Below are 21972 nucleotides of genomic sequence, written 5' to 3'. Positions count from 1 at the left end.
TGGCGGTGATCAGGAGGAGCGGAAGCGCGGATCGTCCTCTCGATGGAATCCATCGCGACGCGAGGATTGCGATCGGCGCCTTCGCATTTCGTGCGAATCGAACCAGCATTCGCCCTGCCAGGTACCGCAAGAGATTTTTACTGCGAGATTAGCAGCAAAGCACCGCTTATCCGGATGTGTGAAGGGATGAGACGCTGGCGCGCTTTAAGAAAAGAAGAGGATCATGTCCATGGCGATGGCTGCCGCCAATCTGGAGCGATCGAGCTTGGTGGCGACCACGGCATTGCTCACGGTACGCGACTCGGTGAGCGCTCCTCGGACATTCCGGCCGCACCAAGATAGGCTCACAATCCGGGAACACTTCGCGCTCTACAAGAAGAATTCGCTGCGAAGAGTGGACAGATGGGTGGGCAGTGACAGTCCAATCTCTGTTCTAGAGAGGATTGTCCAGGGTGCCAGTGACGAGCAGGCATTGCGAGTGGCTCTGGACGAGTATAGGGGACAATTATCTCCAGAGATTGTCGGCAAGGTACTCCAGAGACTGATCGATCCAGGGGCCGCATTGGTGTTCTTCGAGTGGGCCGAGACGAGAGATGGCTACCAGCACGAGATCTTTTGCTGCAATTGCCTGCTCAACGTTCTCGTCAAGGCTCACCAGTATAGCCAAGCTCACGATTTGTTTCGGAGTAGAATCGAGGGGCAGTGGGGCGGCGACACGGTCACTTACAGCACTTTGATCAGTGGTTTCATACGAGCAGGGAAGATCTTGCCAGCTTACGAGCTCTTCGACGAGATGAATCGAAAGGGTCTCAAGGCCCACGCTGGAGTACACAAGAGCATCCTCAGGGGTCTGTGCGATGCCGGCCAGTGCTCGGACGCGGTGCTCCACTTTCGGGAGATGAGCAAGACGTGCCCGCCGGACTCGGTGACTTACAACACGATGATCAACGGGCTCAGCAAGTCGGACAGGCTAGACGATGCTATCCGGCTCCTGGAAGAGATGGTGGACAATGGCTTCGCTCCAAACGTTTTCAGCTACAACACCGTGCTGCATGGTTTCTGCAAGGCCAACCGTGTGGAGAATGCTCTCTGGCTGCTGGAGCAAATGGTGATGAGGGGATGTCCTCCGGACGTCGTGAGCTACACCACAGTGATCAATGGTTTGTGCAAGTTGGATCAAGTTGATGAGGCTTGCCGGGTGATGGACAAGATGATCCAAAGAGGATGCCAGCCAAACGTGATAACTTACGGGACGCTGGTGGACGGTTTCTGCCGAGTTGGAGACTTGGATGGTGCCGTGGAGCTCGTCCGGAAGATGACGGAGAGAGGATACAGGCCGAATGCCATCACTTACAACAACATAATGCACGTCTTCTGCCGGAGGAACGACATGGAACGAGCTCACCAAGTCTTGCAGATGATGATCCAAACCGGGTGTCCTCCCGATGCGATCAACTACAGCACGATCATTTCCGGGTTCTGCAAGGCTGGAAAGCTACGCGAGGCACACGACCTTTTGGAGCAGATGATTCGACGTGGATGTAGGCCGGATGTTGCCTGTCTCAGCACTCTCATCGACACGCTTTGCAAGGCAGCAGCGATCGACTCGGCACAGGAGCTTTTGCGTATGAGCATCGGCATGGACTGTGCTCCAGACGTGGTGGCCTACAGCATCTTGATCGACGCACTGTGCAAGGCTAAGAGGCTGCCAGAGGCTGAAAGCTGGCTGGACGTTATGGTGAAGAACCGGTGCTACCCCGACGTGGTGACCTACAATAGTGTCGTGGATGGTCTCTGCAAGTCCAGGCGGATTAACGATGCCTTTCTTCTGTTCGACAGGATGAGAGCAGCAGGCGTGATGCCAGACGTGGTGACTTACAGCATCGTCATTCACAGCTTTTGCAAGGACAATAACCTCGACTCGGCCTTTAAAATGCTGGAGCGGATGAAAGAGGCGAAGTGTGTTCCGGACGTGGTCACGTACAGTGCTCTCATCAATGGTTTGTGCAAGGCCGGAACAGTTGACAAAGCTTTTGACGTTTTCCAGGAGATGCTGGGATGCGGCTGTGCTCCCAATCTGGTGACTTACAACACGCTCATCGACGGCCTCTGCAAAATCAACAAAGTCGAGCAAGCAGCTGAGATGCTGGAGATCATGAGGAAGCAAAGCTGTACACCGGATTCTATCACTTACACTTGTCTTATCAACGGCCTCTGCAATGCATCTCGTTTGGAGGAAGCCTGGCGAGTTCTCAGGGAGATGAAGGACAAAGGTTGTCTACCGGATAGGATGACTTACGGCACGCTTCTAAGAGCTCTGCAGAAGACCAACAATCTGGAGCTAGTGGAGCAACTTCTGAAAGAAATGGAGGCGACAGAAGAGGTAAACAGCCAAACTTTCGTTTACGTATAGATTTTTATCTGATAGCCATGGCTTTCTGCAGGTCATGTGTTGCTGACATTGCAAACAGGAGTTTTAGATCAGGATACGTGCCAGAAGGTTTGACAGGAAACTGAAGATGTTTAAAGAGATCGAAGAACAGGCCTGCTGGTTAATCGTAAAATGGGCGAGGTCTCTCCAAAAGTTCGGACTTTGTGTCGATCTGTGCGATCGAGGTCCCAAGTGGAAGACTATAGGGGAAAATGACTTCAAATTTCGGCAAGGTTGATGACATTCTTATTGGAAAAGATACTGGTTATTTATTCAAGGGACAGTGGAACGCTAACGGAGCCAGACTGCACCGATAGGCAAGTGACTTGTTATAAGAGGTAATTAGCATTTGTTTTTCAGACTTTTAACTTTTCTGAATAACCATGACTTTGTCCCAGGTGATGTGTTGATGATGGCTATGGCGGTTCCTATGGCCGCCTTGACGAGCCAAACTCGAGTTCTAGATTCCAAAGACCAGCAGGGCCAATTTTCTCCTAGGCCTCACCAGTACAGAGTAACAGCAGTAGCGACGCAAGGTGGTTTTCATCACAAGATTGTAAGGATACTCAACAGCAGGTGTGCTTGGGAGTACGCAGAGACGGCACTGGAGAGATTCACAGGGAAGCTCACGACAACAGTAGTCGGGAAGGTTTTACAGGGCGTTCGGAATGGCGATGCTGCCTTGGGATTCTTCGACTGGGCTACTTCTCAAGAAGGATACAACCACGACACCTATACGTGCAACTGCTTGCTGCAAGCGCTCTTGAGGCTCAAGCGACCCAAGGATGCGCTACAGGTGTACAGGAACAAGCTCTGCTGCTCGCCCAACATGTTCACTTTTACCATTTTGATCCACGGGCTTTGCAGAGCTGGAGATATCGGGACTGCTTACGCGCTCCTCAAAGAGATGCCCAGGCATGGCGTTCCACAAAACGTTATCCTCCACAACGTCGTGATCAAGGGGCTGTGCAGTGGCAGAAAGCTTGACAGTGCGTTGCAGCTGTTCAAAGAGATGGAAGAATCGGGGAGCTGCCCGCCTGACGTGTTCACTTACAGCACAATCGTGGACTCGCTCGTGAAGTCTGGGAAAGTGGACGATGCTTGCCGGCTTGTGGAAGCCATGGTTTCGAAAGGATGCTCTCCAAACGTTGTTACTTACAGCTCGCTGCTTCACGGGCTCTGCAAGGCCGGGAAGCTCGACGAAGCGACGGCTCTCTTGCAGAGAATGACTAGAAGTGGCTGCTCTCCCAACATCGTCACTTACAACACGATAATCGACGGTCACTGCAAGCTAGGAAGGATTGACGAGGCGTATCACCTCTTGGAAGAGATGGTGGACGGCGGCTGCCAGCCAAACGTTGTCACTTACACGGTTCTTCTCGACGCATTTTGCAAGTGTGGCAAGGCTGAGGATGCCATCGGCCTGGTGGAGGTGATGGTGGAGAAGGGATACGTGCCAAATCTCTTCACTTACAACTCTCTACTGGACATGTTTTGCAAGAAGGACGAAGTAGAGAGAGCCTGTCAACTTCTAAGCTCGATGATCCAGAAGGGCTGTGTTCCAAACGTGGTGAGCTACAACACAGTCATAGCAGGGCTTTGCAAGGCAACCAAGGTACACGAAGGCGTTCTCCTCCTCGAACAGATGCTTAGCAACAACTGCGTGCCAGACATCGTCACATTCAACACCATCATCGATGCTATGTGCAAGACATACAGGGTCGACATAGCTTACGAGCTCTTCAACTTGATTCAGGAGAGCGGCTGCACGCCAAACTTAGTGACTTACAACTCGCTGGTTCACGGGCTTTGCAAGAGCAGGAGGTTCGACCAGGCTGAATACCTCCTCCGAGAGATGACGAGGAAGCAGGGATGCTCACCCGATATTATCACTTACAACACGGTCATCGATGGTTTGTGCAAATCCAAGCGTGTGGATCGGGCCTACAAGCTGTTTCTCCAGATGCTCAGTGACGGTCTAGCTCCGGACGATGTCACCTACAGCATCGTCATCTCCAGCCTCTGCAAGTGGCGCTTCATGGACGAAGCAAACAACGTCCTGGAGCTCATGCTCAAGAATGGATTCGATCCAGGCGCGATAACTTACGGGACGCTCATCGATGGCTTCTGCAAGACTGGAAACCTGGACAAGGCCTTGGAGATCCTCCAGCTCCTGCTCAGCAAAGGCTCGTATCCGGACGTGGTGACTTTCAGCATCTTCATCGACTGGCTGTCCAAGCGTGGAAGGCTTCGCCAAGCTGGTGAATTGCTGGAGACAATGCTGAGAGCTGGACTGGTTCCCGACACTGTCACGTACAACACACTGCTCAAGGGGTTTTGCGATGCTTCTCGGACAGAAGACGCAGTCGACTTGTTTGAGGTGATGAGACAGTGTGGTTGCGAGCCCGACAACGCAACGTACACCACCCTGGTCGGCCACCTTGTCGACAAAAAGAGCTACAAGGATCTGCTAGCAGAGGTTTCGAAGTCGATGGTGGACACCGGGTTTAAGCTCAACCACGAGCTCAGCTCCAAGCTCGAGGCTTCGGTGAGCGCGAGCTGACTGAGATGAGTATCAGCAGAGCATGAGAGATGGTGAACTCGGCAGGCTTGCAAATCTTCTCCGTCGGCACGGAAACGAGAAGGCCCTTGCTCATGGAAAGCAGCTACACTGCGAGCTTGCCAGGCTTGGATGCGAGAAGGAGTCGCTTATCGGGGGCCTGTTGGTGCGAATGTATGGAAGCTGTGGAAGATTGGAGGAATCATGCCAGGCATTCGACCGGACGAGGCAGCGTAGTGTTTTCACCTGGAATATCATGATGGTGGCGTATGCCCAGAACGGGCATATAAGTCTCGCAAGGAAGACTTTTGACAAGAGCCCGAGTCACAACGTCGTGCTGTGGAATAGCATGCTTACTGGATACGCACAGAACGAGTACGTGACTGAAGCCAAGCTCTTTTTCGACGAGATGCCGGAGAGAGACACAGTTTCCTGGAACGCCATGATCTCCGGTTACGTCCAGAACGGGCACTACGGGGACGCTCTCCAGCAGTACAGGCAACTGTGCCTGGATGGCCTTGAGCCCACGAGTGCTACTTTCGTCAGCTCCTTAGATGCCTGTGCGAAGCTACAGTCCCTGGAAGATGGCGAGAAGGTTGCGTCTCATATAGATGAGAGGCCGGGTGTCACAGGCCTGTTGGCGAGGAACGCGCTACTCTTCATGTATAGCCAGTGCGGGTGTAGCGACTACGCAGCGGAGCTCTTTCACAAAATGCCCGAGTGGAGCGTTGCATCGTGGAACATCGTCGTCGCAGCGTATGCTCAATCCGGACGTATGGAAAGAGCTATCGAGCGGTTCGAAAGTATGCCCGAGCGAAGCACAATTTCGTGGATTGTGATGATCACGGCTTATGGCGAGGGAGGCCGAGTTGACCAAGCCAAGAGGACGTTTGATGCGGTTCCGGAGAAGGAAAAGGAGAAGGAGATTATGTGCTGGAACGCCATGCTCGGAACTTACTGCCAGAACAGACGTCTCAGCGAAGCGGAAAGCTTCTTCCGTGACATGCCTCAGAAGAATGCTATCTCCTGGAGCACGATGATCACGGCTTTTAACCACGCTCAGCGGCCGCGAGATGCGTGGAAGTATTACCAGGTGATGAATCTGGATGGCGCAAGGCCGAGCTGTAGCACTCTCGGGGTTGCTCTTAATGTTTGCTCGACTGCGATGGACGTCAAGAGCGTCCACGAGAATTTCCTTTGGAGATACTCGGAAGTGGACGTTGGTTTTGCTCTCGCTCTGGTTCGAAACTACGGCAGACTGGGACGGATCAACGATGCAAAGTCCGTGTTTGATAAGTTTCCTACGGACGCACTGCTAGCTTCGGCACTGGTCACGGCATTTGTCGAGAATGGCTGCCTCCAAAATGCCAGGGAGCTCTACGCAAAGATGGCAGTAAAGGACGTTGTGAGTGGAACAATCCTTCTAGCAGCTCACGCTCAAGATGGTCAGCTTGAGATTGCCGAAGCTATCTTTCATGAGATGCCAGCCAAGGACGTGGTCGCCTGGAACGCCATGGTCTCGGCCTACTCTCAGGCCGGCTATGCGAAGCTCTCTCTCGATTTACTTCCAGTGATGGACATGGATGGCATACAGCCCGACGCTGCAACTTTCGTGGTCTTGCTCCACGCTTGCTCCTTGATGAACTCGCTGGCTATCGGTGCAAGCATCTACTCGTTGGTGATCGAGCAGCAGATCGAGGTGGAGGCGGACGTGAGGCTGGGCTGTGCCATCGTAGACATGTTCGGCAAGTGTGGAAGTCCCCAAGACGCGAGGAGAGTGTTCGAGAGAATGGATCAGAGGAACGTCGTCCTGTGGAGTGCGATGCTGGGCGTCTATGTCTTTCACAAGCAGGAGGAGCAAGCCTTTGGCCTGTGGAGAGTGATGGGCTTGGAAGGTGTGGAGCCCGACGCTGTGACGTTCCTCAGCCTCCTTACAATGTGCTGCCATGCGGGGCTACTCGATGCTGCTGTGGACGAGTTCGTTTCTATCTCCAGGGACTATGGACTAGAACCGGGAGTGGACCATTTCTCGTGTGTGATTGATCTTCTCGGGAGGCTTGGGCTCGTGAATGAAGCTGAGGATTTGATGCTGGGCATGCCGTGCAAGCCCAGTGCTGCTACCTGGAATTGCCTGCTCAGTGCTTACAAAATTTGCGGTGACTTAGAGAGAGCCTTGCAAGTTGCTGAGCTCAACCCAGCTCAAGCCTCGTACCTTTTGCTCTCAAACATGTATGCTCAATACGACAAGTCAAATTAAAAATAAATCCTGCTCTCTCTTCAAAAGAAAAGGAAAGACTCCGTATCAAACATCTCAACTTTTATCTGTCTAATTTCTCATGCTGTTAATGTACAGTTAGAGAACAAAACGATGTTCAAGAAAAAATTCATGAACGTAATAACGAGGAAGAAAAAATTACTTTTCTTTCAATCTTTTATTTATTTTTATTTTTTTTAATATACCAACACTGTCTAAAGATGCATTAGACATGTCAATGGACTTGTCGTGTATGGGTATGTCAATGGAGGAGCTAATTCAAGTGTCTTGTTAGAGAGGATGAAGCTCGCATCAAGAAGCGCAAAAGTGGCAGCCAGTATAGCAAGGATGTTCTAATGATCAATGAGCCATTCCTCTTCTTTGTGTCAACTTCTCCTTCCGTGAACAAGGTAAGAGAATTGAGAGCAGAGTTTTCAAATCGAGAAGGAACGAATCCTGTCACTGGAGTTTCCTGACTGGGTGCTGGCCTTCTCCAGACCTTGGGGACTGCAAGACGAACACGTCCACGAGAAGGAAGACGGGGGGGAAGAGGAAGATGATCCCTGGCTGATCAGACTGTCCGATAATATGGACCGAAACTCGCAGGCTTGTTCGTAGACGAAGTTTGCATGAGATTTTTTCATTCTTCATGACTCGTTGTTGCATCATTAACCGGACTGTACATTGCCACCTCATACTCCGGCACAAGCATATCATGAAACCGAATGCTAACTGAGTATAGGGGTGCACGTAACTAGAATCGTTCACCTTTCCTTCTTTGATAACATCCTCGATGTCTTGTGATTGTACTGTAAAATACACTGAACTCAAAGCTTGTTGCACGGTAAATCTCTCCTCAAATCAATCAGCGTATACCAATCGCTCTCCACTTATCCCAGCTCAAGTCAAAAGGGTTTTCTCCCAAAAGCATCAGTGCAAATACAACTCCAGCGCCCCACACCATCTTTTCGGCCTCCCCGGAAATAACTTCCAGAGCCCTGTATCCCAATGATCCAGTAACTTCTGGCTTCGGTGGAGTTGAAAGCCCCCTTGCGCTTTGGAAATCCCCCAGTTTCACCAAAAAGTTGCTGTGCCTGATACACGCTGGCTGAACATCCTGGTCCACAAGATCGCGTTCGGGCAAGCTTGCCAAGCCCACCAAGAGTTGCCGCATGATTTCTTTGATTGGAGAGAAATGCACTTGCTCGTCCCTTTTGAGATACAAGCTCTTGATGTTGCAGAGAAAACCATACGAGCTCTCACTACGTTCTCGTGTTTGCATTCTCTCTCTTTAAGTACACGATAGTAACTTTGTTCTCCTCATTGCAAAAGCTATATGCCCACCTTTGCATTCATTTGTGGTGATTTATAAATGATGTAAGCAATTAAATCTTTACGTATTTGTGGTTGGCATTTTGGACAGGTTCTCGAGCAATAGAAGTGCTGCGGGGTCACAGCGGATACTCTGTCCAATCTGTAGCCCAAGCCCAAGTTCCAATTCCTTGTGACTCTTACACGCACTCAGCAAGGATTTCCAATCAATGGCATCTGCGCTGTATGGCATGTTCCTGATCAGATCCTCAGCCTCTCTAGCAAATCCCGCCCTTCCAAGAAGATCAACCATGCATCCAAATTGCTGCTTGGACAGATGCAATCCATGATCAAAGGAGATCGATTTGCAGTAATGGATTCCGGACCGCGTGTTACCAGCATGGCTTGAGGACACGAGTGCGCACACAAAAGAAGCGTCGTTGGGTCTAAACCCCGTGACCATCATCTCGCTCAAGAGCTGCAGCGCATAACTAGATCCAGTCTTCTGGAAGGACACGAGAGATAAGATCACATTCCATGCCACTGTATCATGCTCTGGCATTCGATCAAACCACTTCTTTGCACCACGCACTCCAGTCACCGCCAGCATCACACTCCAAGATATCACATTACGATCAGGAATCAGATAAAACAAGTCAATCACCTCGATGAGATTGCAGCTCTGGGAGCTCGCCGCTAGCATCACGTTCCAAGAGCAAGTGTCACGATCTGGCATCTCCTCAAACAACGCCCTCGCATCTTCCAAATGCCCATTTGTGGTGTAGGCCACGAGCATTGACTTCCAAGAGACAAGGTTTCGATCAGGCATCCAATCGAATATTACTTTCGCGTCCTCGAGATAGCCGTGCTGGGCGTAAGCCGAAACCAGAGCCGTACACGACACAAGATCCTTGCACGGCATTTGATCGAACAGATCCTTCGCCTCCCGCAAATGCCCGCACTTGGCACACGCAGAAAGAAGTATGTTATACGACGTGTGGTCGCAAAACGGGATCTTTGCAAACAGCATTCGAGCTTTTCTTATATCCCCGGATTGTGTGTATGCAGACAGCATGGCATTCCAGGAGACAAAACTCCACTCGGGAGTCCCGTCGAATACTTTCTTCGCGTCCAACACATGCCCGTTTTGGGCATATGCAGAAAGCATAGCGTTCCAGGAGACTGTGTCTCGAACGGGCATCGCCACAAACAGTGCTTTGGCCATTTCCAGATCCCCATATTGTGAGTGAGCAGCCAGCATAGTGTTGTACGATACTACGTCGTAAGTGGGCATCTTTTGAAAGAAGGCTCTACAGTCGGACATATGCCCATTGTGGGCATATGCAGCGAGCATCAAGTTCCAAGTGAAAACGCTCCTGGGCGAGATGGAATCGAAGATCCGGCGGGCGTTTTCCACGCTCCCACACCGCCCGTACGCCTGGATGAGGAGATTCGAAAGGTAGACCCTGTGATCCGGAAGGAAACTCTCCTGCTGGATCAACGCATCCATTTTCTCCGCTTCCACCTTGCTCCTGCAAACCTTGAGAAGATGGATGCATTCGTCCACGCTCAACACCTCCGCGCTCCTCGCCGCCGCCATGGAGATGGACGCATTCCAAAAAGAATAGTATTATTTCCAGAGAAATAAAGAATAGCTACGCGATTATCTAGCTATCATCTATCCCCACTTGAAAATGGCGCTCGCCCACGTAAGACCAGCTCCAAAACCCGCGGAGGCGATCACGTCGCCGCGCTTCACTTTGCCACTCCGGACCGCCTCGTCCAGCGCCAGAGGAATGGACGCGGCACTCGTGTTGCCATAGTTTACCAAGTTGGATAACACTCTTTCCTGCGATATCGCCAATCTCTCGGACACTGCGTCTATGATTCTTTGGTTTGCCTGGAAGAACAAAAAAAAGAGAGAGCCGCTCCAAGAAGAACTTAGAATCACGACGAACCTGGTGGAGTAGAAGCCAATCGATGTGGTGATTCTCGAGACCGGCCTCTTGCAACGCGGCCTCCACAACTTGAGGAACCGAGCGTACAGCAAATCGAAACACCTCTCTCCCGTTCATCTGGACGCATTGATACGATGGTGGTCTCGCAGGAGTGCTGATGGTTGTGGATCCATTTCCATTGTGGAGGATCTTTGCGTCCTCCGCTGGCTCGATCCTTGCGTGGAGGTGTCTGGGAAAAAAAAGAGTAAATCCAGGGTCCTGCAAAGCAATGAATCAAATCAGGATCTTACTTTTGTCCGCTTCCATCGGTGTGCATATCAAAGCCAAGCAAACTGTCCTCGTCCTCGCTGCACGCCTGGAAATCATCGCAAGCTCATCCACAAACAAACACGAAAAGTTCGTCTTTTCTCGTCACAGTACCTGTAAAACCACAGCTCCAGCACCGTCGCCGAAAAGAATACACGTCGATCGATCGCTCCAGTCGACATATCTCGACAGTGCATCCGCGCCAACCACGAGAGCCGTCTTGTATCCACCTCCTGCAAGAAAGAGCTCGAGTTTTTGTGAGATGGAAAGAGAAAAGATAAAGGAGCGCTTTTGCTTCTCTCGATCGATTGACCACCTTTGATATATCGTGTAGCAGTAACGAGGCCCACGACGAAGCCGCTACATGCCGCAGTTAAGTCGAAGGCGAGCGCGTTGGAGCAGCTGAGCTCGCGCTGGATCTTGCGGGAGGAAACGAGAGAATCAATGAAAAAGATGGAAAGCCGGGCGTTTGATCGATACCTCGGGAGCACCACCGAACGTATCTTCCGCAGAGGATGTGCAAAACAAGATGAGATCGAGATCTTCAGGCTCTACTTTCGCCATTTCCAGAGCCCTCTTGCATGCATCCACAGCCAGGCCCTTGAGAGTCTCCTCACCTGCGCGTGCTCGAGCGATTTAGCTCTAGCCCTCTCTCTCGAGCTCTAAAGCTCGAGCTTTCTAAGCTCAAACAAGAAACTAAAGAGCAAAACTCTTGCCTGAGAGGACGCGGCGCTGTTCGATCCCAGTCCGAGGGAGGATCCACTCGTTGGAGGTGTCCAGGAACTTAGACAAGTCATCGTTGTGGATCACTTGCTTGGGCACCGCCGAGCCACAGCCGATTAGCTTCGTGCCGCTTCCAACACGCCTGGAGGAGCAACAGAGATCGCGATCAAGAGAAATCTAGGCAGCGATTGATCCACATCCATGCAAACCTTTTAGCAGCTCTGGGCTCGCTGGGCTCCTTGACGGTGGTGACTAGAACGCATCTAAAACCCTGCGCATTCGCACTCACATTTTGCCTGCGTGGATTGAGCGCGAGGATCCGCGTGCTAGTAGAGAGCGCCCGGCTGCTGGAGAGCGAGCACCCATAGCTGGAGGGAGATGCCATTTCCTTTCCGCGCAATTAGCGGACAACCCTATGAGCTCGCTCTGGCAAAGGCCAGCCATTGGCTCGAGCCTCGGTACCGAGCCAGCCCAAATACCGCCGAGCCTACGACTTTTTTTTTTTTGCCCCTTCTTTGTCTGTTTTTTTCCTTTCTTTGACCCCATTTTTTCTGGTCAACCATTCGAAAAGAATGACCCTATTTAGTCAAACTTTCTCTTGCCCATGGCTAGATAGTGTTGCGTGGTCGGTTCTTGCCCATAGTCAAAAGCAATCGACACGAAAATTTGCCGGGCAGCGTCTAGATCTTGGGCATTGACCAATGCGACCAGGAAATCTTTCTCGCACGGAGGCTCCACGGTCTTCATGGCGTTGAATAGGTTGACCGCCGCAAGCTTGGCGTGGGCGCACGCGGTCAGCGCTGTGCTCCATGAAACTCTACCTCTCTCGGGCATCCTTTCGAAGATCTTCAAGGCCGTGTTGGCGTGATCGATCGGTCTAGAATGGGCTGCCAGGAAGATGTCCCAGGATCTGGTATCGCGCTGGGGCATCGCCAAGAAAACACGATTGAGGAGCTCTCGATCGTCGTCTTGAGCAGCGGCGAGGAGGAGTGAATTCCAGGCGGCTAGATCGTGTTGAGGCATCTCGTCAAACATCCTCTTGGCTTCCATGATATGCCCGTTTTGGGCATAGGCAGCCAGCATCGACGTCCACGACCCCATGCTCCTCACCGGCATTGTGTCAAACTGATGCTTGGCTTCCTCTATTCGTCCACATCCAAATGCAGCAAGCATGGCATTCCAAGATCCGACGTTCCGCTCCGGCATCTGTTCGAACAGCGCTAGTGCATCACTGACTCTTCCAGCAGAAGCATAGGCGACAAGCATTGCATTCAACGAGACCAAGCTATGGTGATGCATCTGGTTGAAGATTTCTTGAGTTTTATCAGTATACCCGTTTTGAGCATACGCACACAACATTGCATTCCACATCACTATATCCTTGTGAGCCATACTGCCAAACAGCCTCTCGGAGTCTCCCATCCTTCCGTTTTGTGCATATGCAGAGAGCATAGCGTTCCACGAGACGGAGTCGTGCTCCGGCATGCGATCAAAGAGCTCCCTCGCACCCTCAAGATGCCCATTTTGGGCGTATGCCGAAAGCATTGCTGTAAAAGAAACGAGGCTCTGCTCGGGCATTGAATCAAAGACTCTCTTTGCTTCACTCAGATGCCCGGTTTGCGCAAGAGATGACAAGAGAGCAGTGTAGGAGACTGAATTGTGCTCGGGCATAATCTGGAACACAAGCAACACTTCATTGATATTACCAGCTTGGGTATTTGCAGACAAGAAAGTGTTCCAGGAAACCAGCGTCCTGAGTGGAATCTTGAAAAACACTATCTTTGCGTGGTCTATTCTGCCGCTTTGTGTGTAAGCGGAGAGAATGGTGTTCCACGAAACAAGATCCGGTACAGGCATCTCACTAAACAAAAGCTCGGCTTCATCAAAATACCCGTTTTGGGCATATGCAGAAATCATCGTGTTTAAGGATGTGGTGTCATGCTCTGGCATTCGATCCAGCATCTCTCTTGCCTGATCGATAAGCCCAGATTGAGCATACGATCTCAGCATAACAGTCCAGGCAATGAGTCCTTTACGAGGCATCCTATCAAAGAGTTGCTTCGACTCTTCCAGGTTCCCGTTCCTCGAGTAGGCAGTGAGCATGAAATCCCAGGAGATGGAATCGCGCGAATAATCCATGCTTTGGAACACCTCCTCGGCATGCTTGATACCCCCACACTTGCCGTAGACCTCGATGAGCTTGTTGAAGACGAAGGTATCATCGGTGGCGATCTGGGATTCGAGAATCTGAGCATGGATTTGCCGCACCGAGGCCAGAGTCCTGCACGAATTGAGCTGACGGATGCATTCCTGGCGATCCAGGACAAGTGCCGGTTCCATTCATGCGAGTCTAGACCGATGGAGATCGCGATCGATCAATCGTCATACGAGAGATGAGGAGAGGATTGGCAGCCAGCATCGAAGGGGTCTGGGCTGCCGCAGCAGTGCCAGTAGTGAGAGATCTCACCAGCGCCCGATGTGTTCATGGTGCCTCCCTTGTACACGCTCTCGAATTTCCTCTTGGTCTCACCTTGATCGGCGAAGATTATAAAGAGAGAGAGAACTAGCTCGAGGAAGAACTTACCACCGTAGTGTGCTGTGTGGAATCGGCAAGCTCCTGGGCTGTTGGCAAGAGGATCGAATTGCTGCTTACAATTGCGACAAGTCTTCGTCGCCATAGCCGCCACCATGACTGCTTGCAAGGACAAGGACACGATCAATCAAACCAAGCAAGAATCTTCTCTCACCTGGCATTCTCACGCCCGGGGGAATTCTCGCTCGAGGCAGCGGGGCCGAGCATGATTTGAGCGCACTGCTGCCCGCATTCCATGAAGCCATGGAGTAGAATTGTATCCCTAGCTTCCGAAAATATTCGCGTAGCATATTCATTATTTCTTTCTCGCGCATCTGGGAAGGTAAGAGGTGTTCTCTGAGCTCTAGATTTTGGGTTGGAGCAAAGAGACTTTTGAGGTAGAAACTAAAAGTTTGTTTCTTCAGGAGGCTATGGCACAAAGAAGAAGCGTTGAGACAGAGATAAAATAGCCAAGGTTCACCTTAGACACTGAGTGATTCTGATCAACAATATTGCACTACATCTCATCACTCCATTCCTGTTACTGCCAAACAACCTCTCGGAATCTACAATTCTTCCGTGCATGCCTAGCGTTCCATGAGACAGGGTCGTGCGATCAAAGAGTTTTTTCAAGATGCCCATTTTTGGCGTATGCTGAAGAATTGCTGTAGAAAGAACAAAGTTCTTCTTGGGAATTAAATAAAACACTTCCTTCTCTTTAATAATATTCTTAGGCTGTGTAACAGATGAAAAAAGAGCAGTGTCTGAGACTGAATAGTTCTAGGGCATTATCTGGAACCTCATCAATATGACCAGTTTGGGTATTTGCGGCCATCGTCCTGAGGAGACTCTTGTATAGGCGATCATTGCTTGTCTATTTACCCGCTTTGCGTCTAAGCCAAGAAAATGATATTCTTCGAAACAGGATCCGGCTCGGCCATCTCCCTACGACTTCATAATAATACCCGATTTGGGCATATGCAGCATTCGATCCTGATCGATAAGTCCAGATTGAGTACGATATCAACATGACAGTCTTGGCAAAAACATGGTAAATGCCATGGACGAAATCTATGCCCTTTTCGGGCATATGTGCTCCTTGCAAAGAAAACACTGGGCAATTTGTCTTTTCACGGCCACCATCGATTCTCCCGCTTCTTTGTTGACAAACGCACGCCCAGTTGTTTAAGAGCCTGGATGAAAATCAAGTGCCCAACACGATCATGTCAAAGCTCTTGTTCGTTGTCACTCTGATCGCCGGGGTGCTCACGCACCGCTACCATCACGCCGCCACAGCATACTCCTCAGTCGCCCACTTGCAGTGCTTTCGCCACGAGCAAGGCCATCGCCTAGGCCGGTCCGAGATGTGCTACGCCGCCTCCTACGCCTGGGAAGCCCTCCTCTTCGATCATCCAAATGCCCCAAATGTGTACCAGGGCAGATTTGGGACGGTGGTGGTGATGCTGGGCGTCCCTCGCGTCACCGCGCACACATTCTACGATTTCATGGAAGCCATCCAGGATATCTGGGTCCTCTGCATCCAATATGGCTACACGTCCGGAATTATTCGGCTGGACGATCGATCGCTCAATGTCTACGTGCGAAATCCCCCGCGAACAGACCTCACGCTCGATTTCCACCCCAGAGGGAAAGGATCGGACCTCTCGCTCGAATTCCCTCCCGGAGAGAAGGGGTCCCCTGTTCTTGACGACGAACGAATATGCCCCGAGATCCGCGAGTAGTAGCATATTGCTATCTGATTTTACAAAATTCTTTTAGCAAGTTTTACTAAAATGGTAAATCGCATTATCTACTACGCCTTTACTGGGGAGAGTTGACTGCGCGACTAGACGAGAGGTGGTTGTTGAATTTAGGTCGAGGACCAAGCGAGCGTGGCGTGGTATGCGTGTTCTTGTTCTAGCACTCGCGGAATGGATGATTGGTTGGGGAGGAATGTAGATCGTCACCGGGAGCAGCTGATCTCCTGGAGCCAGCTGCTGTCGCGCTCCATGGCCGAGGCTGTAGATCTCGCCTCGGGCCTCGAGGCGCTCCAATCGCAGCTGGGGCGGATGGAGAGCAAGCTGCCCGCATTGCGCGCCAGGATCGCGCCGCTGCAAGAGAGGTCAGAGCAGGCTAGCAGGGCAGATCGCCACATCGATGCCGCGGTAGCGGCCGCGCGGCTGGCGCTCGAGAGATTGGAGCGATTGCGCTGGCTGGAGAGGGCTATCGAGGGCGGGGATCCCCAGCTCGACATTGCCGGCTACCTCTCGGCGGTGGCGGCGCTGGAGGAATTGCAGGGCAATGCTGCTGGTTGCCGCGGCGAGGACGAGCAGCGGCTGGTGGAGATCGCGGCGGACAAGCTGGAAGGGGAGTTTCAAAGGCTGGTAAGGGAAAGCTCTAGCGTTTGCGACTACAATCCTTGCAGCTCCGCTAGCGAGGGGGGCAAGAGTCCTAGGATGGGGAGGAATTCGTCCAGGAGGAGGAGGAAGGGCGAGCAGGCTTTGGCGGTGGTGGCATTGGAGGGCGATCATCAAACGCTGGACAAGCTCCAGATGATCTTGAAGAAGATGGTGGTGTTGGTAGCGGGAGGCTTGGAGAGGTGTGTAAGGGTCTACCAGCAAGAACGTGTGAAGAAACTTCGGCAGAGCTCGTCACTGGTGGACTGGATCATCCGCAGCTACGGGAAGAAATCTCCACAACATGACAACGAGCAACAGCTACAGTCGGAGGATTTGATCCTCGAGTGGAACGGTCACCTGGAGACCGCCATCACCATCGTCTACACTGCCGAGATTGACTTGTGCTCCAAGGTTTTCGGAGACGTGCTAGAGCCGTGGGAGGTGAACGAGTGCTTCGCAAGGATCGCAGGACCATCCGGAATGCACACGCTGCTCGAGTTTGGCGAGAGTTTCGTGCGATGGGACCGGCAGCAGCAACATCAAACTTTCCAGAGGCCGGACAAGATTTTCCAGCTGCTTGACATGTACTCGACGCTACAGCAACTTGGAGTGACAATCTCGCAGCAGCTCTTCGCCGGCAAAGGGGAGTACTCCACCCAGGTGAGGATCCGGGCGAGGGAGCTCCACAAGTTGGCGGTGGATTCGGCGTCCAAGCTCTTCTGGGGATTCAAGAACCAGCTAATCCGATCACACCAAAGTCAGCACTACATGGTGGATCTCCGCGCTCCCCAAGACGCGGGCGTAGACAAGCTTAGCAGCTACGTTGTCAACTACGTCAAGGCCGTCACCTCCGACTGCTACGTCCAGACCATGGAGCAGGTCCTCCAGATCGAGCAGAGCTGGAAAGACTCGAATCCGCTGATCAACTCGGCCAAGCCCAGGGAATTCCAGCAGCAGCGGCGGCTCATCCTGGAGCAGGCAATCGTGGAGATGATCGCGAGCTTGGAGGACGCGCTGGCGGCCAAGAGCCGGAAGTGGTACAAGGATCTCGTCCACCAGCGCATCTTCCTCATGAACAACGCCTACTACGTCTTCACTCGCGTCAAGAAGCTCAAGATCCAGCCGCCAAAGAGTGGCGGCGGTGGCGGCGACACGATCCGGCAGCTAGCGCTCACGGATTCGTGGCTCAAGGACCGGCGATCCAAGGTCCAGGAGCACGCGTTGGCCTACCAGAAGGAAGGATGGGGCAAAGTTCTGGGCCAGCTCTCCCGACAGGGATTGTTCCTCGTGTCGGGGGCGGAGGCGGCACGGCAGCTGGTGAAGCAGCGACTGGATGGCTTCACTGCCGCGCTGGAGGAGACATGCGTCAAGCACCGGGGCGTGGGGATCCCCGACCAGGAGCTGCGAGACGCGACCAAGGCCGCCGTCGTCCACAACATCGTCCCGGCCTATCGGAGCTATCTCCAGAGCTATGGCGCTCTCATTGAGGCCTCCAGTGTGAGATTTAGCGCCGCCGAGGTGGAGCAAACACTGACTCGATTGTTCGATTCCATGCAATGCTAGCATTCTTTCGTTCATTCCTTCGCTCGAAGAAGAAGAAACTCACATCACGTTCAAATTTAAATTTTAAAGGAGCCCTAACCCTAGAAACCAGGCGCGTAGGTTTAGGGTTGGTGGTTATTCACGGCCGTTTAACCGTTTCTTGGAGGAGCGCGGCGCTGGAGCTGGAAGTGGAGGCTGCGCCGCTGGATGACGGTAATCTTGCGATCACCCAGCTGGATTCACTGCTCTCGGCGCCTCAGATCTTCGAGTTTAAGAAGAATGTGCCTGGGACTGTGAGATTTGAGACGGGTCATCCGGCGGCGGCAACCGAGGGCGCCGCTGGGGTTTGGAGCTCAATGGCGTCGCCGCCACCTAGAACAGGCACTCCAAACTCTTCGAATTCGGGGAGTACTACTCCTGGCTCCTCTGGCGGCTCGCAAGCAGCTAGAAGTAGTAACAGCTCCGGCGATGGCAACCTCAAAGAGAAAGTATGTATGATCTTTGTCATTTTTTCTTTCTCTGCTTCCATTTGTTTCTCAAGCTTTGTGTGTCCATCCAGGTGAAAGTTTGCGTGAGAATGCGACCATTCCACGAACACGAGAAGATTTGCCCGCTGAAACAAGTAAGAGTTTGTAGCTTTCCTTCTTAGTTTTCCGGAAGCTGATGAGGTATGACAGGTGCTGTGCGTTCTGGGGAACAGGGTGATTGTGAAAGAACACGTCCATCCTCAGTGGCCGAAATGCCAAGAGAATGGACATCTCCAGTTTAAGGTGGACTACGTGCAGGACGATAGTTTCCTCCAAGTTCATGTAAAGGACAAGAAAGATGAGTCGCAGAAGAAGATGTTTGAAGTTTGCGGGGTTCCAACCATCGACAACGCGCTCGAAGGCTTCAACTCAACAGTATTGCCGAGACCTCTTCAAGTCTAATGGAAAGGAATTCTTCTGCTTTAGCTGACTGCTGTGCTGCTGCGGAATGGTGGCGACTAACCCGTGGTTCTGCGTTGATGCAGATTCTGGCCTACGGACAAATGGGATCCGGGAAAACGTACAGCATGACTGGCGACGGGACTCCTGAAGGTAGAGGACTGGTAAGTCTGCTTTCCAGATTGTTTTAGTTTTCATCAAGGATGAACAAGCTCAGTTTTCGTCTGCCAGGTCCCGAGACTTGCCAGCGCTCTGATGAGCAAACTAAGCTGGGAATTGAAGAATGGCTTTTGTTCGATCGAGGTACTCTTCACTTTCCATGATTTTCGAAGGCAGACAATCACATAGAACACGTTTTACAGGTGAGCTATCTCGAGATTTATCAAGAAAAAGTCCGGGACCTTCTAGCCTCGACAGTTAAGCCACCGACCTTGGTGGACTCTATGTGCCTTCGTGCGGCTCCTCTGAGGTACTATGAAAGAGCCGATGACTTGTCCACGAGTGACTCTGAGATATCAGAGACGGACACAACAGAGAGCGGGGGCTGTGGTGGTGGAGGGATGGAAACATACAGAAGGATGGCTATGCAAAGGCCGCCGGGAGCACCGTATCAGTTCTCGTCCTTCTCTTTCAATGCTCCCTCCCCGTATGGAGCAAGGACGGTGTTTCTTCGAGTGAGGGAGCACCCCGTCACGGGACCGTATGTAGAGGGGCTCTTGTGGAAAGAAGTTACAACGTGGTCAGACATGGAGAAGTGTCTCAGGATTGGCTCCTTGAACCGCATCACAGGTGATACGCAGCTCTACAAAAACTCTAGCCGCAGTCACACGCTCTTTACAATCAAGATCATCAGGGTGAGAAGTTCATCTCCTGGCTGTTGCTCCCTTGTGTCTAATGAGTTTCCTACGTGCAGAGAAACCCCGAGAGCGTGGAGGGAATGCCCGGTCATTCTGTGTGCTACATCAACCTCGTCGATCTAGCAGGTTTGTCCACTGAGTTATCAGCGATAACTCTGTCTGATCCTTTTGTTCCATTCAGGCAGCGAGAAATTGCAATGCATACCAATTGAGAGACGGGAGGAGTCAAGGCGCATCAATCGTTCTCTCTCGCTACTCAACGAAGTAAGAAAGAGGAATGCTTGTATCTCTCACGAGCTTGCTTTTTCAAGCAGGTCATCCTCAACCTGTCGAGGAGGAGTTTCGTATCGTATAGAAACTCGGCACTCACTTGGTTGCTAAGAGACTCTCTGGGTGGAAACAGCAAGACCTTCCTGGTCGCAAACATCTCCCCGGCCGAGCAGGTAAAACTATCTGGATTGGATGAATGAAAATCACTCTTTTTTCATTCTTTCTTTCTTTGTTCCAGGACTTTCAAGAGAGTGTGAGCACGCTTCGCTATGCCTCAAAAGCAAACAGGATACAGAGCGTCCTCACCGTCGGGAACGATCCCAGGAAGCGAATCATCTACAAGATGAACGAGGAAATTCGCACCTTGAATTCGCTTGTATCGTCATTGACAGAAAAGGTACAAGAACAAGATTAGATCTCTCTCTTTTCCTTCTAAAAGATTGGTTTTGGTAGAACGAGGTGACAGCCTAAGACAAGAGTCAGACGAGCACAGACTTGTCTCGCAAGATGAGCCGCGCGAGATGAAGATCGAAGAGCTCACACCTGATCGGCATCTCCACCTCGTAGAAGGGATTCTTGAGGACGTAGTCGGTGTAGAGCTCGTAGATGGTTTTCAAGAGAGCCTCGATCCCGATGGCTCCTGATTCCGCTACAACGAAGAACTTGGTCTCTGGCCAAGAAATCCATCTCGAGAATGAAAAAAAAGAGGTTTTCCATCGCATACAAGTACCTGTGAGAGATTGGAAACAATGTAAGTCGAAGGCGGTGGCTTGGAGGAGCTCGATTCCCGTGCATCCAGGAGTTGGGGAGAGCTGCTTGGAGATGGCGTGCATCGAATGCCAGAGACTCGCTAGCCTCAAGCTGTCGTTGGTGTCGAGCTTGGCTGTGGATCCATAGTCCTAGATCACACGCAAGGAGAAGAGAATTACTCCATCGCTCTCACTCACACCATTTGTTCTTCCCACCTTGTAGTAGATGAGTCCTCCAGACTTGTTGATGATGAAGAGATTGTAGATGCTAGCCATTGCCCTAGAAAAAAAGAGAGGAGGATCCATCTTTTTCCTACACTAAAATCTTTTTTTTTTTTTTTTCTCAAGGAAAAGAAGAACTAACAAGAATTAACAACAATTAAGAGGAATCGCAATCGCTAGCATCACTCAAGCAACTAAAAGAATCGCTCGAAGAAGAAGAAGACCCATCAATGCTAGAATCGCCACTCGCTTCCTCCTCCTCCTCCTCGTTGGCGTCCATTTCTTTCATTACCAGATGCATTGCCTTGTTCTTGGGCATAACGATGGGCCACTCGCGGTCACTGGAGCCAAGATCAGCGTGCCCCCACTGCCCGCAAGTTCTATAGTGGACGAGGCCACTAGATATGATCGCATCCAAGGAAGTCACGCCAACCTTGCCCACCAAGTCACTGTACGAGACGATGCCATCTCTAGCTTTCCCGAGCTCCTTGACAACGGTCTTCCAGTCCTTCGGGGGATTCGCGATGGCCTCCCTCGCGTCCGCCAGTTCGCTCTCCTTCAACCGGTTCCACGTCTCACGGATCCCCCTGGGTCCTGCCGAGTTGAGCGCGCGCTGGAGCTTGAGAAGCTTGAGCGTCTCGCCGCCATAGTGAGCATAGATGTCGCTCCACATCCTCTTCGTCTCTCCCTTGATCTTCTCGTCCAGCATCCCAAACAGGAACTCCCTGGCGTCCTTCGCCGAGAGAGGGGTGAGGTTGGCCACCTCGAGATGCCTCCCAGACATGGGCTCCTGCCGGCCGAGCCAGCGCTTGAAGAGATCGTCCGAGGAGACGAGCACCACATTCGCCCACCCCTCCAAGCTCATCCTCACGAAACCCCGCAGCACTTCAAC

The 21972-nt window shown here is 51.8% G+C and overlaps 10 protein-coding genes across 13 annotated transcripts; 4 read left to right on the top strand and 6 right to left on the bottom strand.

The window, feature by feature from the left end:
* The first annotated feature begins 6 nt into the window (after positions 1–6).
* On the top strand, positions 7–5007 carry LOC9639919 (pentatricopeptide repeat-containing protein At3g06920). Its single transcript, XM_024660086.1, has 4 exons — positions 7–121; positions 185–2383; positions 2481–2664; positions 2830–5007. Exons 2-4 carry the CDS (start codon positions 224–226, stop codon positions 4992–4994), a joined length of 4509 nt encoding a protein of 1502 aa, XP_024515854.1. The 5' UTR covers positions 7–121; positions 185–223; the 3' UTR covers positions 4995–5007.
* A 9-nt stretch (positions 5008–5016) lies between these two features.
* On the top strand, positions 5017–7863 carry LOC112340906 (pentatricopeptide repeat-containing protein At4g02750-like). The gene is made up of 2 exons (XM_024660085.1): positions 5017–7220; positions 7743–7863. The coding sequence occupies exons 1-2, from the start codon at positions 5017–5019 to the stop codon at positions 7861–7863; spliced, it is 2325 nt and encodes a 774-aa protein (XP_024515853.1).
* Positions 7864–7885: 22 nt separating this feature from the next.
* On the bottom strand, positions 7886–8527 carry LOC9639832 (serine/threonine-protein kinase ATG1a). Its single transcript, XM_024660084.1, has 2 exons — positions 8122–8527; positions 7886–7977 (listed from the first exon to the last, which is right to left on the bottom strand). The coding sequence occupies exons 1-2, from the start codon at positions 8525–8527 to the stop codon at positions 7886–7888; spliced, it is 498 nt and encodes a 165-aa protein (XP_024515852.1).
* Positions 8528–8638: 111 nt separating this feature from the next.
* On the bottom strand, positions 8639–10156 carry LOC112340905 (pentatricopeptide repeat-containing protein At4g02750-like). Its single transcript, XM_024660083.1, has 2 exons — positions 9740–10156; positions 8639–9571 (listed from the first exon to the last, which is right to left on the bottom strand). Exons 1-2 carry the CDS (start codon positions 10154–10156, stop codon positions 8639–8641), a joined length of 1350 nt encoding a protein of 449 aa, XP_024515851.1.
* A 13-nt stretch (positions 10157–10169) lies between these two features.
* Positions 10170–11947, bottom strand: LOC9639831 (3-oxoacyl-[acyl-carrier-protein] synthase III, chloroplastic). The gene is made up of 8 exons (XM_002986111.2): positions 11753–11947; positions 11537–11685; positions 11301–11437; positions 11137–11239; positions 10935–11053; positions 10805–10869; positions 10515–10743; positions 10170–10456 (listed from the first exon to the last, which is right to left on the bottom strand). Exons 1-8 carry the CDS (start codon positions 11926–11928, stop codon positions 10235–10237), a joined length of 1200 nt encoding a protein of 399 aa, XP_002986157.1. The 5' UTR covers positions 11929–11947; the 3' UTR covers positions 10170–10234.
* Positions 11948–12125: 178 nt separating this feature from the next.
* Positions 12126–13883, bottom strand: LOC112340904 (pentatricopeptide repeat-containing protein At4g02750-like). The gene has a single exon (XM_024660082.1). The coding sequence runs from the start codon at positions 13881–13883 to the stop codon at positions 12126–12128; it is 1758 nt and encodes a 585-aa protein (XP_024515850.1).
* LOC9639918 lies at positions 13847–14387 on the bottom strand. 3 transcript variants are annotated; one of them, XM_002986110.2, is made up of 3 exons: positions 14291–14387; positions 14128–14238; positions 13847–14073 (listed from the first exon to the last, which is right to left on the bottom strand). In XM_002986110.2, exons 1-3 carry the CDS (start codon positions 14379–14381, stop codon positions 13919–13921), a joined length of 357 nt encoding a protein of 118 aa, XP_002986156.2. In that variant the 5' UTR covers positions 14382–14387; the 3' UTR covers positions 13847–13918. The 3 variants fall into 3 exon arrangements, with proteins under 3 accessions (XP_002986156.2, XP_024515908.1, XP_024515909.1); XM_024660140.1 differs by having other exon boundaries at positions 13847–14238; XM_024660141.1 differs by having other exon boundaries at positions 13847–14235.
* A 1597-nt stretch (positions 14388–15984) lies between these two features.
* On the top strand, positions 15985–18095 carry LOC112340924 (exocyst complex component EXO70A1-like). The gene has a single exon (XM_024660138.1). The coding sequence runs from the start codon at positions 16047–16049 to the stop codon at positions 18075–18077; it is 2031 nt and encodes a 676-aa protein (XP_024515906.1). The 5' UTR covers positions 15985–16046; the 3' UTR covers positions 18078–18095.
* A 124-nt stretch (positions 18096–18219) lies between these two features.
* LOC112340885 (kinesin-like protein KIF16B) lies at positions 18220–20847 on the top strand. Of its 2 annotated transcripts, XM_024660047.1 has the most exons (11): positions 18220–18544; positions 18616–18678; positions 18734–18987; positions 19069–19146; positions 19214–19285; positions 19345–19836; positions 19896–19965; positions 20021–20103; positions 20154–20282; positions 20348–20506; positions 20563–20847. In XM_024660047.1, the coding sequence occupies exons 3-11, from the start codon at positions 18985–18987 to the stop codon at positions 20578–20580; spliced, it is 1104 nt and encodes a 367-aa protein (XP_024515815.1). In that variant the 5' UTR covers positions 18220–18544; positions 18616–18678; positions 18734–18984; the 3' UTR covers positions 20581–20847. The 2 variants fall into 2 exon arrangements, with proteins under 2 accessions (XP_024515815.1, XP_024515816.1); XM_024660048.1 differs by lacking the exons at positions 18220–18544; positions 18616–18678; positions 18734–18987; positions 20563–20847 and having other exon boundaries at positions 19076–19135; positions 20348–20538.
* On the bottom strand, positions 20456–21187 carry LOC9639829 (trafficking protein particle complex subunit 4). Its single transcript, XM_002986109.2, has 3 exons — positions 21075–21187; positions 20840–21008; positions 20456–20779 (listed from the first exon to the last, which is right to left on the bottom strand). Exons 1-3 carry the CDS (start codon positions 21162–21164, stop codon positions 20589–20591), a joined length of 450 nt encoding a protein of 149 aa, XP_002986155.2. The 5' UTR covers positions 21165–21187; the 3' UTR covers positions 20456–20588.
* Between the last annotated feature and the right edge of the window lie 785 nt (positions 21188–21972).

This window comes from Selaginella moellendorffii, unplaced genomic scaffold, assembly GCF_000143415.4.
Source record: "Selaginella moellendorffii unplaced genomic scaffold, v1.0 SELMOscaffold_72, whole genome shotgun sequence".
NCBI lineage: Eukaryota > Viridiplantae > Streptophyta > Lycopodiopsida > Selaginellales > Selaginellaceae > Selaginella > Selaginella moellendorffii.
This window is presented reverse-complemented; position numbering and strand designations above follow the sequence as displayed.

Bases quoted from the DNA above. Each gene is read 5' to 3' on its own strand.
- LOC9639832 (XM_024660084.1), bottom strand. From the start codon at position 8,527: ATGCAAACACGAGAACGTAGTGAGAGCTCGTATGGTTTTCTCTGCAAC. The intron at 7,978-8,121 runs GTATACGCTGAT...CCCTATACTCAG, and splicing joins GGATAAGTGGAGAGCGATTG to TTAGCATTCGGTTTCATGAT.
- LOC9639919 (XM_024660086.1), top strand. From the start codon at position 224: ATGTCCATGGCGATGGCTGCCGCCAATCTGGAGCGATCGAGCTTGGTG. The intron at 2,384-2,480 runs GTAAACAGCCAA...CAGGAGTTTTAG, and splicing joins AAATGGAGGCGACAGAAGAG to ATCAGGATACGTGCCAGAAG. The intron at 2,665-2,829 runs GTTGATGACATT...ACTTTGTCCCAG, and splicing joins TGACTTCAAATTTCGGCAAG to GTGATGTGTTGATGATGGCT.
- LOC9639918 (XM_024660140.1), bottom strand. From the start codon at position 14,381: ATGGCTTCATGGAATGCGGGCAGCAGTGCGCTCAAATCATGCTCGGCC. The intron at 14,239-14,290 runs GTGAGAGAAGAT...TGTCCTTGCAAG, and splicing joins CCCGGGCGTGAGAATGCCAG to CAGTCATGGTGGCGGCTATG.
- LOC112340906 (XM_024660085.1), top strand. From the start codon at position 5,017: ATGAGAGATGGTGAACTCGGCAGGCTTGCAAATCTTCTCCGTCGGCAC. The intron at 7,221-7,742 runs GTATGCTCAATA...GGCCTTCTCCAG, and splicing joins TACCTTTTGCTCTCAAACAT to ACCTTGGGGACTGCAAGACG.
- LOC112340905 (XM_024660083.1), bottom strand. From the start codon at position 10,156: ATGGCGGCGGCGAGGAGCGCGGAGGTGTTGAGCGTGGACGAATGCATC. The intron at 9,572-9,739 runs GTCTCCTGGAAC...CTGTTTGCAAAG, and splicing joins CGATGCCCGTTCGAGACACA to ATCCCGTTTTGCGACCACAC.
- LOC9639831 (XM_002986111.2), bottom strand. From the start codon at position 11,928: ATGGCATCTCCCTCCAGCTATGGGTGCTCGCTCTCCAGCAGCCGGGCG. The intron at 11,438-11,536 runs GCAAGAGTTTTG...GAGCACGCGCAG, and splicing joins ACAGCGCCGCGTCCTCTCAG to GTGAGGAGACTCTCAAGGGC. The intron at 10,744-10,804 runs GTAAGATCCTGA...TTTTTTTCCCAG, and splicing joins ACCGATGGAAGCGGACAAAA to ACACCTCCACGCAAGGATCG.
- LOC9639829 (XM_002986109.2), bottom strand. From the start codon at position 21,164: ATGGATCCTCCTCTCTTTTTTTCTAGGGCAATGGCTAGCATCTACAAT. The intron at 21,009-21,074 runs GTGGGAAGAACA...CGTGTGATCTAG, and splicing joins GAGGACTCATCTACTACAAG to GACTATGGATCCACAGCCAA. The intron at 20,780-20,839 runs GTACTTGTATGC...TTTCTTGGCCAG, and splicing joins TTGTTTCCAATCTCTCACAG to AGACCAAGTTCTTCGTTGTA.
- LOC112340885 (XM_024660047.1), top strand. The intron at 19,147-19,213 runs GTAAGTCTGCTT...TTCGTCTGCCAG, and splicing joins CTCCTGAAGGTAGAGGACTG to GTCCCGAGACTTGCCAGCGC. The intron at 19,837-19,895 runs GTGAGAAGTTCA...TCCTACGTGCAG, and splicing joins TTACAATCAAGATCATCAGG to AGAAACCCCGAGAGCGTGGA.
- LOC112340924 (XM_024660138.1), top strand. From the start codon at position 16,047: ATGGATGATTGGTTGGGGAGGAATGTAGATCGTCACCGGGAGCAGCTG.
- LOC112340904 (XM_024660082.1), bottom strand. From the start codon at position 13,883: ATGGAACCGGCACTTGTCCTGGATCGCCAGGAATGCATCCGTCAGCTC.